The 19,647-nt window shown below is 40.2% G+C and overlaps 1 protein-coding gene across 9 annotated transcripts in view; it reads left to right on the top strand.

The window, feature by feature from the left end:
* Positions 1-12,294: 12,294 nt before the first annotated feature.
* Positions 12,295-19,647, top strand: part of ebf3a (EBF transcription factor 3a) — a 96,394-nt gene continuing 89,041 nt past the window's right edge. For all 9 annotated transcript variants that reach the window (XM_062526358.1, XM_062526356.1, XM_062526354.1 and 6 more), the window contains exons 1-6: positions 12,295-12,917; positions 13,186-13,342; positions 13,724-13,787; positions 14,202-14,257; positions 16,536-16,609; positions 18,219-18,287. In XM_062526358.1, the coding sequence (XP_062382342.1) occupies positions 12,784-12,917; positions 13,186-13,342; positions 13,724-13,787; positions 14,202-14,257; positions 16,536-16,609; positions 18,219-18,287 (554 nt within the window). In that variant the 5' untranslated portion in view covers positions 12,295-12,783. The remainder of the gene's footprint in view (positions 12,918-13,185; positions 13,343-13,723; positions 13,788-14,201; positions 14,258-16,535; positions 16,610-18,218; positions 18,288-19,647) is intronic.

The raw sequence follows: 19,647 nt of genomic DNA, 5'->3' as shown, positions 1-19,647 counted from the left end.
CAATAATGTAAGACAATAAAGCTTAGGCTCGTAACCTGCTGCAATATGCTACAAGTGTAAGGAGCTTAGCGCCTAATAAAGCAAGGGGAAAGAACTCATCTTCAGACTCATATTTGGAGATCAAGGCTGCCCCCGAACACTTCATAAAGACAGTAATGAGGTAGCCAGTTGTTATGGATGAGAGGATGTGCAGCTTTTCTTGCTGGTCAAGCCCGACACCTGCCATCTGATGTTCAAGATATGAATGAGGGATAGAGCGATTTCCACTGGGCTTTTATGACAGGTGCACATCTGTTTATTTTGAGGTTAACCCTTTGCTGCGCGTGCTCCTCTCCCCACCACCACTGTTGCTGACCTGCTGCTAGTGTCGTCTCAAACTTGACATTTTCATAAGTGGCCCAAGTTGCTGGTTTTGTCCTCAGGGGCTCTGGGGCTATTAGAGTTTTATTGTAGAGAACAGCAGGTCACGGTGCACTGGGGAGGGAAAAAAAAGCCCACCTGCGTTTTTGTTGTTATTAACCTCAGTGATGAAACACAGATGTGGTGTCTGGACGTTTAAACAGCTCAGTGAATTTGTAATACAAAAATGCAGAATTGAACACGTACTAATTAATCAAGTATTGCCTTTAAAATAGCAAAAAAAATCAAATAAATAAATGAATGAACAAATTCCATAGACAAATGTTGGCAGCGCATTGGGGGGCACCATCAGGAGGTAAGCGGTGGCAAGTCATTTCTCCGTGCTCTGCTTCCTAAACCTAGGCCCTTTCTCTTTCATGAATGTGTCCTTCACTGGATCACATATACTCTTACAGCATTTCCACCTACTTTGTTTATGGGGCTTTGATCCACAATATTCCAGTTAAAGTTACACTCATGTACTGCAAGGTGAACCTTTCGTTATTGTTCCCTATGGGAACTCAATACCCGTGGAGCCTGTGGCTTTTTCACCACAAAATCGAGTCCCTTTAGTAACAGAAATCTCTAAAGATGCTGAACAAAAGGTCAAACACAAAGACACATTTTTAATGCTCTCTTTAATGATACAGATTTGCTCCTGTTGCAGAATGTCACTAATTCTGCTTGTGGTTTTAAGGGGAGTAAATACATGGGTGATTTACGGTGCACCGGCAATGTTAATATATGAAAGTATAAATGAAAATAAGGCGCTAAGGGAGTGTATGATAAATCAGGTGGACGCACAAGCTAAAATCTTGACCTCTGCACCAAAATCCTACCCAAACAGTCTTTGTAATGACATTGTATTATGGACAATCATAACACAAAAAGACTAATCTGCAAGCACTATTTGTTTCCCCTTTGATGTATGCTTCAGCAGCCTTTGTGAATGTACGGCTCACACAATAGGGTTAGGAGACTATGAACATTGTGGATGTCTTTTTGTGTGTGTGGATAGAGAGGAAATGTTTGAATAATAGCTTGATAAAGGTGTCTGCCCTTGGTGTCAGAAGATATGCTGTCTCATGAATGTGGTCCAGCTAATGTGTTTTCCATTATTTTCAATGATTTTCCAGCTGACATAACAATCTTCCTCTGAGATCCTTGGAGAGATTTTGGAACTTGGTGAGTCAAAAATCCTCAGTCGAATAAAACAAGAATTATCATGTATAACCCTTTTCTTTTGAAAGCAACAATTTGTTAGCGTCTTATGGTACTAATTAGAATATTTTATTTGAGTTGGGATAGATTGCTTTTAAGTTAGCTAATTCAACTGAACATCTTAACATTTCTCTGAAGTCTACAGATCCTGATAAAAAATCAATAGGTTATTTACAGAAAAGCACATAGTCATGTTACATTTTTAATTTGCTTTATTTATAAGGACTATACACTGAGGAGGGAACTGCAAACCCATTGGAACAAATTGATTAGCTATCGACATTGGTTCTGCAATCTTATTAAGCCCATTTAATTTTCAGGTATTAAATATTAAAATACAAGTGGGGGAATTGCTTTGCAATGAGCCCACATTAACATCTCTTTTTTATTATTATTATCTATGTTATTGGAATAGTTGCTAAAATCAGGAAACAAAAGACACACAATAAACAAGACACATTACTTGCACAGTCTTTTATTATTATATTGCAATTTGCACACATTGGCAGGATTGGTTTTCATGCTTGATAAAATTAGTGGCCAAAAGATGCCTTTAGCAACACTGAATAATAGTTTATAAAATAAGTTTGAAGGTCACCTGTCAATAAAAGGACATAAACGAATAGTGATCCTATCTGAACTCTCCCCTATATTGCACACTAGTACGATAGAAGCTTCGGGAAGCCAGGCATTGAGACATCGGAAAATGGCCTCAAAGGTCATATTCTATATTAGTGGGGAAGGAAGCGTGTTCCAGGATTGGTAAACAGCAGCCATTGAACATACATGTATGCTGATTTAGAAAATGTTCAATAAAACGATGCAAAACCATACAAATGCCTTTTCTAGCTTAACCCTATATGCCTCTACTAGTCTCCCTCTTGGGAAAAGAGACCTGAGCAAGACCCCTTTTCTCAGGAAAACAATGGCAAAAAGGATTCTAGTATATTTTAAGGGTTATTTACTTAGCTGAAATCACCTTTGTGCCTTATGCCTCGTGTCTTGACAGCGCTCCCAGCACTCTGTGTGCTCAAAGCAGTCCCTGAAGACGTTTGCAACATACATGGTATGCAGAGTGCCATTCTTGTGTCGACCTGCCAGTCAGCAGTCAGACGCAGCCGATGGTGGAGGCACTGTTAGCGTTACCAAACACATGAAAGCAGAGGACTCTCAAAGACAGCTAATGTCAGGCAGCGTGTCAGGGAAAGCAGGTAGTTTTGAACCGAATGAAGCATCTAAAAGAGGAGCAAAAGTGTGGAGGAGGGGAGATATGACTACTAATGCCTGGTGTTTTAGCTCATTTCCAAGTGCCCATAAAGAATAAGGAGAGGAATGTGAATTGGCAACGCTTTCAGCGTCACACTGGCAGTGCCATTGGCTTGTTTGAGTCTCGAGTCTCTCGGGTGGTGGGGAATTTGGAAATGTTTATGGCTGATCCACGCACCGAAGGTTAAAATAAAATCCATGTCAAAGATGTTGTGAACCTACTGCACGTCCCTTGGGGAGAGAAGTAAAAGGTAAAAGGAATTAAGACATCCTGTTCTCATAGAGGTTAACGTCTTAACTCATACTCTGGGTGGCTGACTGGCTTCTCCCAGGTCCACGAGCTACATCGGACTTGAACCCTCCATAATGCTTCATTTATTTACCCCGAGCACCCAATCCAAATCAGCACATCACTGGAGCTTTTGCTAATTAGTGCAAAATATAAATTAAGACCGCATAAACACGGGAAACGTGTTAACCCAGTGCAAGTGCTGTAGCTGCATGGGCAAACACTCAGATTCCTTAGAAATAATTGCTGTGTTAACATTCTGTGCAATTATTGTGGGTCTGCAAAACTGTTTACATCGCAAAACAGGAACCTCCAGGAAATCCAACCACAAGAGATGAAAATAATGTGCCAATGGGTGTGATGAACACTCATTTTGCAAATTAGTGCTTCTTTAGAATTTAGTGATTAGTCAAAAATAAGTTGGAACATTGAAGTTTTACTATAGAATATATGGATGTTTTCAATAGGCCTATGTCTAAGAAATTTAGCAATTTCCTTAGACTGTTCTTGTCTTCCTGTGTGCCTCCTATAGTTATGCATAATACAGAATTTATTTAGCCTAAAATTGTGGAAATAAACAAACAACTTTCCCCGAAAACTATTCCCGTGCTATTTCAAGTACATCTTGTAAAACAACTGAATATGTATTTGACCTTTCTTGTCAAGTCAACAAACAACAAAAGGAAATTCATAATTCCTTAGACTAAAATGTATTGCATAAATCAGCCGTGTACAAGCTTTGTACAGCCATTAGCCTGCAATTGACTACCCACACTTTTATGAAAATACAGTCTGTGTGTGGTCATACCAGTCTGTGCTATCATAATAGTGCTTTGTTCACATTAATCATATTCTGAAAGTAACACATAGATGAGTGGTGTATCATACCTGAACCCATACGTGAATCAAGTATCACTCTTCACACAAACTTGTCATATAATAGGCACGTTCTCACACACACACACACACACAGTGAAAAATGTGAAAAATGAATTAATGGTGTTAACTCCATGCACATGCACTGTATGCATCTGCTGTTTTAAATTTAAAACGTGTTTACATTTTTTTACCACCTCCGTGCCACTCTCAAATGTCTCAAGCCATTCACCTTTTCTGTGAACAATAGCGACTTGCCATTATTTTGGTGTTTTCACAGCAAAGCCCTCCCTCTCCACTCTGCTAATGAAGGAGCTTCACACATCTGCATGAGTTGCCACTACTGACGCTCTCTGCTCTTAGGGCTCTGATGCCGCCAACCTTTTCTGCAACAATCTAAATCCCGAGTTGTCTAAGCACTGGGTGGAATGAATATATCATATGCTGGCGTGCTATTGGATGTGGCTACTTCTGCAAACACAAATAATTACTAGAGCAAAACATCGTCTACTCCACTCCCACAAAACATCCACCCACGCCACAGAGTTCTGTGCTCGACTGTAAGCACGCACAATCACATTCAGGTCATGGCTAAGTTGAGAAAGTATGCAAGCCTGTCAGCTGGCTGCAGTCTACCTGTGTTAGGTTTGATGCACAATGCAATGCAATGTCAGCACCCGAAATCTTAGCAAGGCTGTTTTGGCTCCCACCGAGTGCTCCGTGAAAAGGTTCAGTCTTCGATGATGTTTTTACAGGGCTCATGTCCTACTTGGGTGGGCTGCCACTACAGGTATGGGCATCAGAGACTGAGGCCCATGGGCGGTCTCTTCACTGCCGCTCTGCGCGAGCCCAGCCCCAGTGGTCCCTCCGTCAGCAACCCTATGTCTTCGCTGCCAAGTGGAGTTATGGAGATTTGTTGGAGGGAACTTTTCAATGCACACAAATCTGTCTGACACAATCTCATACGTTTGTGCTGGGGAGGGGGGGTGTCTATTTGAATTCCAGTCAGCTTCAACCTTGTTCTCACAATGCAGACATTGTAATGACTGGAAAAGACTTTTGTGAAATATTCGGTCACTGCCAAAGAGAAATAAACTGATACATTTGCTTAAACACTACACTTGACATGAGAAAGATATGTTCAAGTTGTCAATCCACTGACTACCTCCTTTTCTGTTGCCTCTTTTGATAATGTAATATACTGTAAGTCTAAGTGGTTTCATTATTAAGACCTAATGTGAGAACCTCAGGAACTGAAACCCATAACAGTGTCTGTTTGTGTGTGTGTGTGTGTGTGCGGGGGGGGGGGGGGGGGGGGGGGTGTTTAGGTGCCTAACCTTTGACATTTTGACCTGTGATAAGGCTGGAGGTTGACATGGCATTGTGTTGCAGGTGGATACCAAATTAAAGGATGGGGCCATTTCAGATCAAATCAGCTTTTCTCAGTCAGGATGACCAACTGCTCCTGAGTGTGTATCTCATCTCATACAGCAGAAACTGTATAGGTCTCGTCTCTGTAATGTGAGTGATATCATATTTCCAGTAGGTTTGTTATTTTAGTTTATTTATGAGATGTTCACATGGAGAAAGAGTTGGTGCCATAATGAAAGTAAAGGGTTAGCACTCTAGCAAAACCTCAAGACATATTCTATGTTGGATGCCATCCAATTCAATTTGGGGAGCAACTTTCCAATTTACCTGCACATTATATTTGATAATCTGATTATTAATATAATTCACCTCTAATAAAGCCCATGCCCTGCTGGAAAATGTGTTAAATTAAGGTTTTCCCTCCCTCCTTCTCAGAGTCCGACCAGTCCCATGTGTATGATCATCCAACTACAACACCAGTTGGAAAGGCTGTACAGACAAGGTACATTTATATATGTATATAAATTATAACTAGTCATTAGTGCACACTTGTAATATGTAATTACAGTATCAGTTATGTACAATAATCTGATTGGTTGTTGACTGATTGTCATTGTGATCGAGGCAACAATATCCATCTGACAACTTGCCATTTGCTTAACCGTATGGGGCCCTACTAATCATGTGTAATTTCTATGCATAAATGGGCTCTTCTCTAATATATCATCTTTCCTGCCTGCTGTACAGAAACGAAGATGCATATGCATGCTTCCTGATTTTTCATTCACCAGAAAACCTTGCTTGTATGTTTTAAGCCTACTTTGGCCACTATTTCCTTAAAATCACCGTCTGCAACAAAGGTCTTACTCAAGGTGCCTGTAGGTGGGGCACTATCACCACAAAATGGAGTTTCGAGCCAGTAAATCCGGCAATGACTTAACCCATGGGCAAGTAACTGTTAGAACGAATCTGTAGAGAGAAATCTGGTTGTTCTGTCCCAATTGCCGGATCTTCCAGATGTTATCATTTGAATCCATAACTCTTATGCTAATAGACGAAATATGGAAAGAAACAAAATAACAGGATTTTCACATGGCCTATTCATTGGTTTAAACATTATTGTCTTAACGCGCACTTGCGCTTCGAGATGTGTACAACTGCTGCACCCTCAACCTCAAACCTTTGAGGTAAACTTTTTAATCGTTCAACCTAATTTATCACCAAGGCTGTACGTGAGGTTGAGCTGACCCAACTACATTTATTTTCAGACTCGATTTCCACTGGATATTTTACATGTTAATTGTCTAGAATAGGTCTCGGCTTCTTTATTCAGTTTTTTCTCCTTCTTTATATCGGTATTGCCTCGGGCAATGCTGAAGGCGCCCAAAACCGCACAGCTTCTCCCTCTTCATTTTAGGATCAGAATGAAAATGCTAATTATATGGCAACTGAGCCCTTGACATAATTTACCATTTTCACGTGTTTTACAGTCAAATAAATGCTGGATGTGTCCATAGAGCAGGGCGCAAGGCTCAATACAATTCTACAGGGTTTATTTATAACAATAATAACAACGACAACCACAATAACAACAACAAGACATAATAATAATAATAATAACAATAATAATGATAACAATAATAATTATTATAATTATTATTATCATTATTATTATTATTAATTTCTAACTTATACAGTACATTGGATGCGTAATAGCAAAACACGCAAAATATTAAGACGGAAAACTACACAGTAGCCTATACACTGTACTGTTACAGTTTTTCAACTTGTGATATATTTAAACTTTTAATTGAAGACTGGATTGTATTAGGACATCTGGACTGACGGTATCAAAGCTGACACCAGCGTCCCAGAGGTTGCTGAAATTTCAGAGTTAATTAGAACGATACATGTTTAATTAAAGCCAATTACAATATCTAAAATGACCTAATCGAAGACTGTTTCCACGGTGAAGGTGCCCTTAGTTCTTCTTTATTTGCATTCACGCATCCTAGCATGCGTAGTTTTACTGAAGTTTAAAAATGTTTTGTGAACTTTTTGAATTAAGGGGTTATTTTTCCCGTCGCTTTATCAACATGTGTCAGCGCAAATCATTCTGCACGCCCAGTTTGTATGTTTGCTATATTACAACATGCCATTCCTAGCCATGCAAACATTATTGCTTCTTTAAAAAAAAATCTTTCCAAATATGCTTTAGCTGACCCTTTCTTTTAGCTTTAAATGAGCGGATCAGAAAGAGGAGAAACTTACAAGACGATGTTTTACTGAAATTGTCACAGCACAACACCAACACCACTTTTTTTTATCCAGCACTAAATTTATAAATAGTTTTAGGCAATCCTGCATAGGCCCCTTGCCCAAATCATTAATTCTGTATAAGGCAGATGAGCTAAATGAATGTAATAAAGTATGCTTTACTTCATTGAATATGATGCTTCGGTGAAAAGCAAATTGATCTCGGATTTATACGCTACTTTGCCAAAAGGAGGCGCTCTTTGTCAAATTTCAGTCAGGAAATGTTCTGACCGTAAGTTGAGAGTGAATCAGGCTTTGTGTTGCCTTTGAAACCAAGTCATTTGTACTTTCGTGTACTTTCAGTCATTTGAACAGCGTACACACAACTGTTTTTGGTATGTGCAGGCTTTATTAAACTTTACTCATTATTGAATTATTTCAAAATAAAGAATATGCTTTGTCACCATTAAATGCCTTCAAGTTTAATATTTGGGTTGAAACAAAACTGTTTATGGAATTGTAATTTCGAAAGTAGGCCTTCTAGCATTGTTCATGCATAGGCCACTACTAATTTGATTCTCTCGATATGGCTGTGACACATGCCTACAGACAACCGAGTAGATGCAATCGTTACAAAATGTTTTCATATATTATAAGAATACCCGTTATCACTATGGATAACAATAGAGTAACGACACTTTCACATTTGTCATGATGAAGGAATAACTCTTTAAACTTCATTCATGAAGTAAAAATGTCACGCAATATCTGGCCTTGACTATCTTAATTCATTTGGCGCAAGTGCGGGCAATGCACATTTTGGATGTTCGTTGTGGTGGACTGCTTTTCAGTCCCCTCCACACACACTCTCTCACACACACACACACACACACACACACACACACACACACACACACACACACACACACACACACTACATGCACAAACTCACGAGACTAGGCGCATAGGCCTATGAGGAGTTCAACAAGAAGCGGGATAAAGTCACAGAAAAGACGCAGTTGGCACCTATAGGCCTACAAATATATTAATTTAATTAGAAGGCAAGATTTCTTCATAAATTGTTTGACAGGGGAAATGTAACATTACGCGTGAGATTGAATCATTGGTGCTTAAAGGCTATTTTATTTTCAGCAAACAGTAGCCTACACTTCTGGACACGCACAATGCCAAAATATTGCATCAAAAACGAGCGCTGTGCGTGGTTAACTTAAACATAGACTGCGTTTTAAACTTGAATTATGAAGTCTTTGTACCGAGTGATGGGACGCGTGGATATTGTCTCTTGGCCACAGACCACGATGCGTCTTAAGAATTAATATCAATTAAATGCAGCATGCTTTTAAGTTAAATTTGGTCAGTTTCAAGGAACTGCACAACTTTCTTTCAACTCGACTTTCCATTAACGATTGTGTGTTTTGAAAAAATAATTAACAATTTGGCTCTTTTTTTCAACGAGTATGAGTGTACTGCTGCGTCTCCCATCCCTGTACGTTGGCTCAACGCGCCCCTCGTCTCATGATGTGTAGGCAGCGGTTGCGTCTTGGGCTTGCATCTAGCGTTACAGACTGGCCGCTCTGGCCGACGAGGGCTGCAAATAGGAAATCGGTGTATATTTAAGCTTGCTCTATGCGCTGGTATGATGTGCAGAGGACAGCTGGGCAATGGCCATCTGACTGACTTTGCCTTGACATCTGGGAAACCCACTGGTGTGTGGCACGCGAATCGGTTGATGTCGCTATTTAAATGCAAATTTGTGGGGGATCATTGAAGCCTCACCCCGTAAATTCACACAAAAGGAACACTTCACACACAATAAGGAGGAGGGTCGTTTCTTCGGGAGGTCTTGGCAACACCAAGCAAATCTTATTCAAAGCCACACACCTTCTGCATGAGTAACTTTCCTTTTGTCCAGTGTCTACTATTAGCACACTTCTCAAAATAAGATCTAACATTGGGGACATAACATTTACATTTATACAGGGCTGTGCCATTTCAAATAGCCTACATATGCCTACACAATAAATTGTTATTATTATTGTTGTTGGTATTGTTATTTGCTATTATTATTATTATACTAATTATTATTGGTATTGTCATTATTATTATTGCCGTCAATAATCATGATGTGGTATTGGTGTTTATCTTATCTCGCCATTTGAAGCATTATTTTAGTCCTTATCAATCATTTGTGATCATGTAAAATAGCACATAGGCTACAGTTTGGAATTGTCCTCTTCTGGTGTGGCCACATCTGTGTCTATGCACAGTGTGCAATGTAGTCAGCATATGACAGCCTCTCCCCTAACATTAACCCATATATCACATGAAAATGCTCTACACTGACATTGGGAATGAGACAAAGTTTCTCTATTTTGTTCATCCTAATTTATTTAGCCTACGCGGAAGCCTTTAAGAAGAGTCAAAAGTAAAAGTTGGTGAATTAAAGAGCGCATTTTCCACGCTTTGGATCCAGGACCAGATGATCCTAGAAAATGAGCTGAAATAGATTCAGGCTCAGCGCCTGTTGTGAAGAGCAGCTGATTCCCCTATTTCTGTCCAGATGGCTTCTGAACACAGATTTGCATTCATTTTCGCCTAATATCTTCCAAAATAGAGGGGCAGCTGCATTTGTTGTCAAATAAGGTTTAAAACTCCTTTTTAGGACAGGATCGTTACCTACGTGATGGGGTTGTCGAACTTTTGCTCTGCTTCTCTAGTCAACAGTATCAGCTTTAAAAGGATTTGTCTTAAAACCCTAATTTGGTAATCAGATTGAGATCACCCTGATCTGTAATCTGCTGTAGAGATACAGTACACAGGCTAAGCGATAACTTTTTTCAACCATAGAAAATACAGCCGTTGATACATTTACGCATGATTCAAGTTGTTTTAAATGTATAAATAAGCACGTGTATTTGTTGGTTACAAATGAAGAGGATGACCCTTTTAATCGCCTTTCACTTCTACACAGAGCATGCCATCTGAAGAAAAGACGCTCGGCAACATTACACACACCCTTCAACATGCGTTCATAAGCAGTTTACACGTGCGTAACGTCAAATTTAAAACTTCAAAATATATTGTATATTTAGTACTTAAATTTTACTAATCTTTTTTGAACATGTAATCTTATTTACTAAAATAATCATAAAACATAATTGTATTATACTTACGTACTTAATTAGACGACCAGGCAATGTAATGGATTTTGAGACGAGGCAAGAGCAACAGCTTTGATAATTCACTTATCTTTGGCAATAGTCATTAACCCCCAACACCAGCAAAATAGATTGCTCTCTAAAACACATCTCTCTTCCTTTCTACGTCCCCCATCCCACCCCTTTAGTGCACAGGGCTGCGAGTCCCTTGATAACCCAAGTCGGACTTCGATTTTTGTCGATTAATTAAAATATGAACATACACACCCTGACAACTGGCAATATGACTCTTCTGCCTTGCAACCCCTACAAGACTGCGCATCAAAATCGGTAGCTGTTACTCCATACAAATAGTGTATGTATTATAATAAAAGACATCCACGGTCCGCACCACAGCCGGGGAGGTTGGCCACTGTATCCCCTAGGTAACTTTGCTCCCAGTGCTGTGGAGGAAGTGCACCAAAATTAACGAGAATTATCGCCTACTGAAAAAAAAAACTATGTATCAGACAATCAGTGCATGGAATCGCTTGTGTCAAGACCACATAGTTTGGGCTTAAAAGGGAATTACATAGCTCTCATTGAGGCGTGGGCATTGAGCTGCATATATTCATCTCCGCTCACAACGTGTAGCCTACCCAGCAGATGAATTTCCATGTCATGTTTCTTGATGATAAATATCAGTTTACGCAAAAGGATTTTGGACATATGCTCTATTCAGAGCCACACAAATTGCTACGTGTTGCTGTGTATTATAAATCCATTGGTTGTCAGTGGTCAAAACACTGCTTCACATCAGTGTCTAATAAGGGTCTTCCGAACCGTGACTGTCATCTGCATGTCACACTCACTGAGCATCTGACATGGGTAATGTTTTTGTTGTGATTCCTAAATCACTACGCGCGCAACGCATCCTTGCAGTGACTACTGATCTCATACTCCTCGCCGTATTCAGTAGAATGTCTAATGACTTTTGTTTCATACTTTTCCCCGGCTCTTCTCCGGTTATTACACATGCAGCAATAACGAGAGTAACATGACGTACCTGCACTAAGTCATTAATTGCATTCGTAATAACATTTAGCCACATCTTGCAATGCCCTGTGCGTTTTGTAGAGGGGCTATTGTGAGTCAATAGCTCACAACTCAATAAAATGTTCATTCCGAAGGAGAACCTTGTCAATGAAAGGAAAAGTGGCGATGTGGTTCTCAGGTTGCAGGAATAGTAGTAGTATGTAGCGCACTCACAGATTCAAGCACCGCCAGCGACAGGAATTGTCAGCCTTCCATATTTGGTCAAAGCCACGCCCAGTGCGCGTCACATTCTGACAGTGCGGATCCCGTGGGCTTAGAGTTTTGGCTCCCGGGAAAGGTTCCATTCCTAGGGGATAGAGGGCTGAGTTTTGTATGCTTCCATCCATTCTGCAAGACGCTAAAGGCCCCTCATCAACCTCTCCTGTGTCCGGGAACACCTCCATGGTAATCATTTTTTCGTTTATTTGTCTTTTGGAGCTGGAGCGCCTTGCCAGAAGTGGTCGATTCAGCAGTGTCCTGAAGCTTTTTTGATGCTGTTGTAGGATGACACTAGCCTGAGAGCATCAACACATCACAAAGTTACAAGAAATGTTTTAGCGAATTGAAAAGAAACACCAACAATATCCTGATATTTCAGCGACTTCTTCGGCGAAAGGATCACGGTCCAACAAGCATAGAGAGGCATCAGTTTCCTACTCTGTAAATTCTTCATGTCGTGCCAACGCAGGACGGGTTGAAGACGGAAACAAGACTTGTGAACTGGGTTTTCTTGCTACAAATTGAAGAAGGAACTCTTCCTCGTGTCTTCGAGACTCTCGGAGAAAAGACGCACGAAGCGCGTTTCTAATTTCACCTCTTTGGCTGGAGCTGGTTTGTACGAAAACTGTTTCAATGTTTGGAATTCAGGAAAATATACCAAGAGGAGGGACGACTATGAAAGAGGAACCGCTGGGCAGTGGGATGAATCCGGTCCGATCGTGGATGCACACAGCTGGGGTAGTGGATGCTCAAACTGCCGCCCAAAGGTACGTTTGCCAAAACATCCGATTTTTAATGCATTTCTCAGATCGACCCTAAATCCCCACAATGCCATGTATCAATTACAATCTCCCAGTGCACCTCTTCAGCCCCTTTCCCTCCGTTCATTACATCATATTACTGTTAAAGTGACAAATCAAGAAATCTCCTGTCTCTAAAACGTGCTTTCGCCATCTCCAATGTTTTCATTAGCTGCATCTATCTCAAGTGTATCTCCCTATTTAACCGAGATGGTTTCTTGTGTTTTCCCCGCAGCGGTGTGGGTTTGGCTCGGGCACATTATGAAAAGCAACCGCCATCCAACCTCAGAAAATCCAATTTTTTCCACTTCGTCCTGGCTTTGTATGATAGACAGGGACAGCCCGTGGAAATCGAAAGGACCGCTTTTGTGGACTTTGTGGAGAAGGATAAAGTAAGCGTTTATCGTGTTAATTTCACTTAAACTTCTGCACTTAACACTGTAAAACTAGGTCGTGGAGTACACACGTGCACTTACTGTTGATAGGGGCTCCTTGCAAATGTCAAAGCTTACCACACAACACTTTCCCCATTTTTAAAAGCATCATACCTTTTTATATATACAGTATATATTTCTATAAACTAATTTCCTTCATTGAGAATAATTAGATAATCCTACCTCGGACATTAATAAACACTTTTGTCTGGAACTGGACAAACATATAGCCAGGCATGCTTCGAAGACATTGCAGAATAAAGTAGTCGCGCATGGACATGTGTAGTAAGAGTGAAAAAATAAGTGCACACCTCTGATTGAGACGTTGCTTATTTTCAGGAGCCAAACAGTGAAAAAACTAACAATGGGATACATTACAAACTGCAGTTATTGTACAGCAACGGTAAGTGACAAATATCTAAACCGAATCTATGTTAGAATTACCACTCAGTGCAAAAGTAAAAAAAAAGAAAAAAATACAGGGAAGACTGAACTGACTTTCGCACCATTACTAGCTTCTTGCCCTTGTATTTTTATAGCCTATGAATTTGACTTTTGCTTTTGGCTTATCCATGCAGAGGCCTATTTAGTTTACAGTATATAGAACAATGGGAGTCTGCTGTGATTTATTATTGTTCTTGTTAAAGTTTTTTTTTTCTTTTCATAAAGCTCTTACGCATCATATGTCTTTAGTATTTTTATTGTTATTTGTGCAACATTACCCCGTAGGAAAGCATGCGATGTGAAATTAACCGTGGTACATATATTGTTTAATGATTATTAGGTAATTAAAGCAACATGCGACTTATTTTTACAGGCGTCAGAACAGAACAGGACCTTTACATACGATTAATTGATTCCATGACAAAACAGGTAAGTCCTTTATGCTATTTGCTATTGCATGATTGACAGGGAATTGCGCGCTGTCTAGTTTTGTTATCCTCACAAAATAATAATTCAATATCAGAATGTTTAATAAATCTAAACAAAAACCATGAGAAAGCCACGGAAATGTTTTATGTAGAACAATACTGGGACAGATGTGTTCTGGTCTATGTTTTAAAAATATTATAAAAATAGTGATTCAATTGTGGTTATTTTAATTGAGGGTTGTGGCTACAGCATCAAATGTGGACCTCTTACCGGACAGAAAACAACTATCCCTGCCCCATTATTCAAGTTCTAAGCTCCAGGGGTCTCCCGAATCCGTCTGTTTCTGTAGCATTTAATACTGGACACGTTTCTGTAATTTGAGTGATGTGAATGATAGTGTTCCCCATGCATTTTGGAAACAGTAGGCTAGCTCGGATCATAATGTCAACATGAGATACTTCAATATGTTATTGTTAATTTGATTATAAAGCCACTTTTATTGGCCGCTGGTTTGAGAGGTCATGCTTTAAGTAAAAAAAAAGGCATTGTTCATCATCAGTGCGCGCGCTCCTTGTTTAGACTACTTTGCCCCATTAATTCATTTTAGTTGCCTACCGAATCCATATCGTCACCCTTTTGAGCACCTGAAACTTTGCTTCAGAAGGAACAAATCTACTATTTCAACTGAGGGAGTATATTTAAGCTTCAAAGTCCACACATAATAGGCTATGTTTCACATGAATATCAATTGTCTGTTTTGAAATATATGTTATCTTTTTTTACACTATGCGTTGAGAGGACCACTTTGCAATATCTTGCTTCCTACTCAAGAGCTTTTTTCCCTACATAGAATCGCTGTTGTCTGAATCGCAGAGTGAACTCTTCCTTTTGGAAGAGTCCCTTTTTATTAAACACCATTTGATATTATCTTGTGTCTTTCCGTGTATTGGCAGCTCTAATACAACAGAAAAATGAACGTTTAATCTCACATCTCGGTGATGCGGTCTGTATATGATCAGAGAGTCAATGGCGCTGAACAGTCAGTTTATGGATTTCCGTATCTTCAGGAGAGGGGAGGAAAATAAATCACAGCAATATACATAACTATCGCGTTGCCCAAGTAACACATGCCGTTTCACTTAAAATACAACTCAAGCTACAAATAAAATGAGATAAATATCAGCTAAATATTTCCTCCAACACAAGAAAATGCAACATACTTTATTTGACTGTATCATGAGTGGCTCCTAACAGTAAATCGAAGTGTTGTCTTGATAGTGATGGCTAGTTATATCAGTCGCTTCACGCGTGCATCTCTTATTTATGTCTGTTTATTTTTTTACGGTTTTTGTTTGTTCTTTTCCTGACGGCCAGAGTAACTGGAATAGCCTTCCGTTAATGAACTGGTATTTCTTCCCCTTCTGCCGCGGCTTTGCTTTTGTACTGGAGCTGAGTCCGCGCCGTAGTCACAGGCGGGCGCGTTGGAGTGTGCTCTACCACAGTACATCATAGACACAGGGAGGGAGGGAGAGGGAGACGGAGCAAAAAAGAACTGAAGGCGAGCGCACCTACAGCTTTACGCCATCTGTTAAAGCCAATGCTCAAAAATTACTCAACCATACCCCCGACACCGCTTTTTATCCAAAGAAAAATCATTGTTAGCGCTCAAAATAAACAACAGATTGCCCATTAGCACTTTCCCCCCAAATATCTGCAGATTATAACCACGTTGATGTACACGGTTATGGGTATTATTTACCGTGCCCATCTGCATCTGAAAAGCATTATGTGTGTGATTTCCACTACCGCTGTAAGATTAAAAAAAATCTTAAAGGCCTTAAAGTCCGAGCATGTGACATTATTGTTTTTATGGTGCTGCTCTCATGTAGAGTGTCTGAGACAATATTTCCAAACAGTGATTTTAAAAGGGTTTGTGTCTTATTTACATATGCAAATAAATAAGCATGGTTCTTGAATGGACTATACCAGCAGATTATGTGCACGAAATAATATATATATATATATATATATTATTTATTCACAGTCTGTGATATCTCGTACCTGTGACACACTAAATTGTAAAAATAGCGAAGTCGTCAATTACAGGCTACTTAATTGATAATAATTGTGTTTCATCTAATTATACATGGATTTGTGTAGATAGTTTTGCATTTTTACTAAATATGCCTGACAATGCTCTATTTGTACCATGTGTGACTCTTTACATAGAAAACATAACCAAACAGAATCTAAAATATATCTATCTTTTTGTTTCAAGGCTATTATTTATGAGGGCCAAGACAAAAACCCAGAAATGTGCCGTGTCCTTCTTACACATGAAATCATGTGCAGGTAAGAAACATTATTGACGCATGGCGTACTACATTAATTTACCACCTCTGCGTGAAAGCTCTCTGATTTATCGCTGTTAATAAAATGTTTGATGTTTGAATTTAGTTATCTTTATGCTTTGCGTAATGGTCTGTCAATTTTGACATGAGCCCTACTATGGTCAGTGTGTTGGTCAGTTGTGTTGTTAATTAATTCATAGTTAATTGTTCATGAAGGCCATATCGAGAGTTGATATATTTTGCATGTTGCGTATTGTTCTCAACAGTTACTTTGGTCCTTCTGTTGACTGGGCCTGCAGTTGTTACGATAGTGATAGTTTGTGTCAGTATTACTGTGGTGAGGCTAAATAAAATGAAATCAGGTCATTGATGACATCGGACTCCAGAATGCATTTGACTGGTCGCACGAATACGGAAGCATTTAAATGCATAGACATGCACCCCTCTGCAATCGCTAAAAACAGAAACAGTCTGGTTAGCCACTCAACTCTCGCGCATGAGAGAGCTGAGGGTGAATGCGCGCGAGGCTAACCTCGTCTCGGCATGGTTCTTCATTGTTATGAAACTACCTGAGCTACAGCAGCATGTATTAAATTGTCACACCCTTGGACACGGTGTTTTAAGGCAGCACGTGTGGACTCCGGTCAGAATATTGCTGTGTGGGACATGAGAGACGTTTGGGTCGTTTATGAATCCGTGCTGAAATAAGCGCCTCACTCAAGGGGACAAAGAGTCTCCCCTTCCGTCATTTTTTTCTATATTGAGATGTAGTCGAGCACAGTGTTATTATTGTTATTAAATTCTTGCTGAAAGTATGCTTTAGAGATAAGACCTTATTTTTACCCCTCCTCTCCAGAACTGTTCTGTATGTCGAAAAGGCACAGATGTGAAAGGGAGTCATAAGAGGAGGACTATAGACTTTCTTTAATCACTTTAGCTGTCAGCTTTGGGGAGCTTTACATACTCTCCATACCATATGGTGTTAATTTAGCTAATTTGGACATGTAACCATTATGCAAGTATTCCTTTAACAAAAACATGTAGCATAACATTTTTTTGTGGTATTTCGGCATGAATTAAACCCGCCATTATGGTCCAGTGGTACCACTGGTAAACCTTTGCAAAATGTAAGCATTGTCACCACTTTGTGTAAGATTGATGCAGGCTTTTGAGCTTGTAATTAATAAATGCCCCACAGAAATACTGGTTGAAGGTGGCATCTTGCATCCTCTCCAGAAATAACAGCTTGACAATTAGAGGTAAACAAAAGCTGAAGCTGTGAAAAGTTATTCCCCTGCCTCCTGGCATCGCCTCTTCTCAGTTCACTGCTAAGGCAAACACCACAACATGTTGTTTTCCATCTTTTAGCAGCAGCGCATTGCTAGATGTTTATTCGGCGCGATTCTCAGAGAACCACACCAATCAACAGCGGCAAACATGGCCATGATCATCAACTAGCTTCATGACTGATTTGAAGGGGAAGGGGGGGGCTATGAAAAAGACACTGCCAACCAACCGTTGCACACAGTAGAGCTTAACCAAGATGTTAAAAGGCTTCAGTTGAACCTGTTTTTGACTGCCATATTTGTTTTCTCCCTCTCTCACCAAAGCCGGTGTTGTGACAAGAAAAGTTGTGGGAACAGGAACGAGACCCCTTCAGACCCGGTCATAATTGACAGGTAAGGCGTCATTTTTATATTGTTCACCACGTCTCTCCTCTCATGTCCTCAAGATATGTGCTTGTTGTCCTCCCAAGTCTGTGCCAGGTTGAGCTCTCGCCTGGTCTGTGCTGTTTGTTGTTGTGCGCCGTTGTGATGCACAGGTGGGTTGACTTGGAAACCTGGTCGTCTCTGTGGGGATTCAGTAATTGCTCGCGAGTTGTCAGGGGAAGCAGTTTCGTCGGCCTCTCCTCGTGCTGTGAGGAGCAGTTTATACCTAGTGAGCTGTTGGCTTTCAATTCAGTGGTGGATCGTCTTCATCCTCATTTGTTAACAAGTGTTTTCATTCTGTTTCCCTCCATCTGATTGCCATTATTCTCGGAGTTAGCACTGGAAATACTTCTTGGCTTCTCCACATGAGTGTTTGGTTCACAGGATAGTGTAGTCTTGCATAAAAATGGCCTTGTGTTTTAAAGTGTGTATGTGCAGAGTGGAATTTGTATGTCTCGTGGTCATGTGATTAGAATATTTGGGGGGTGGTTTTATAAAATTGATTGTTGTGGGGGCTGCAATGATTGGAACGGATGTTTAGAGGATTTATTTCCTACTGTTCACTCGCTTTGTACTTTGTACACACATTTTGCTGGTGTGATTTTAATTCAGACTCAGACATTATAATTGTTATGATGATGATAGGCAGTAACCACAATACTGACAGTGGAAATAATTTGTTGATGATTGCAATTTAATGATCACTTGTAATAAGCACGTCCTGTCAGCCGGACGTAAACCAGAGGACAAGACAGTATTTGAAGTTCAGGCCCTTAAGTGTTAGTGAGGTAGAACAAGTCCACCTTGCTCCATAAATCCAGAATCCACATTGCTCCCACATGCAGTAAATGACCAAGAACCCTCGGTGTCTGATGCCAGCACTGGGAGCGTGAGTGGCCCTGTGAACTGGCAGGGGAAGGCAGCTTGGGTATTTGACAGACCTCACTGTTGCAAAAAGTTCCTCTCAGAGGGAGAGCGGTGCTGTCTACAGGCAGAAATTAAAGCAGGAGGAGAAAGACGACGAGTTAGGCCCGGGCAAAATATGCACCACCAGTGGATAGCAATGCTAATGTTTGACTAGCTGAAATAGCTGTTTGCTTAGTGGAGAATGTTTGGTATCTGACAGAGAGAACATCTCTCTTATTAGTAATCAAATAGGGCCCACCAGTTGCTGCCGTCAGTCAGGGACTGGGTCCACCGTCGGAAAATAGGTCTCACATTCTGGAGGGCTGATTTTATGGAAAGAGTCGTATGCTTTTCAGACAGCATGTATTTGACATTGTTGCACATTCTGGGGTTATGATGTCTGCCTTTCCTTTGGTGTCTCCTT

The sequence above is a fragment of the Sardina pilchardus genome, chromosome 22, assembly GCF_963854185.1.
Source record: "Sardina pilchardus chromosome 22, fSarPil1.1, whole genome shotgun sequence".
In the NCBI taxonomy this organism is placed as follows: domain Eukaryota; kingdom Metazoa; phylum Chordata; class Actinopteri; order Clupeiformes; family Clupeidae; genus Sardina; species Sardina pilchardus.
Note: the sequence above shows the minus strand (reverse complement) of the source record. Positions and strands in the feature narration are given on the sequence as shown.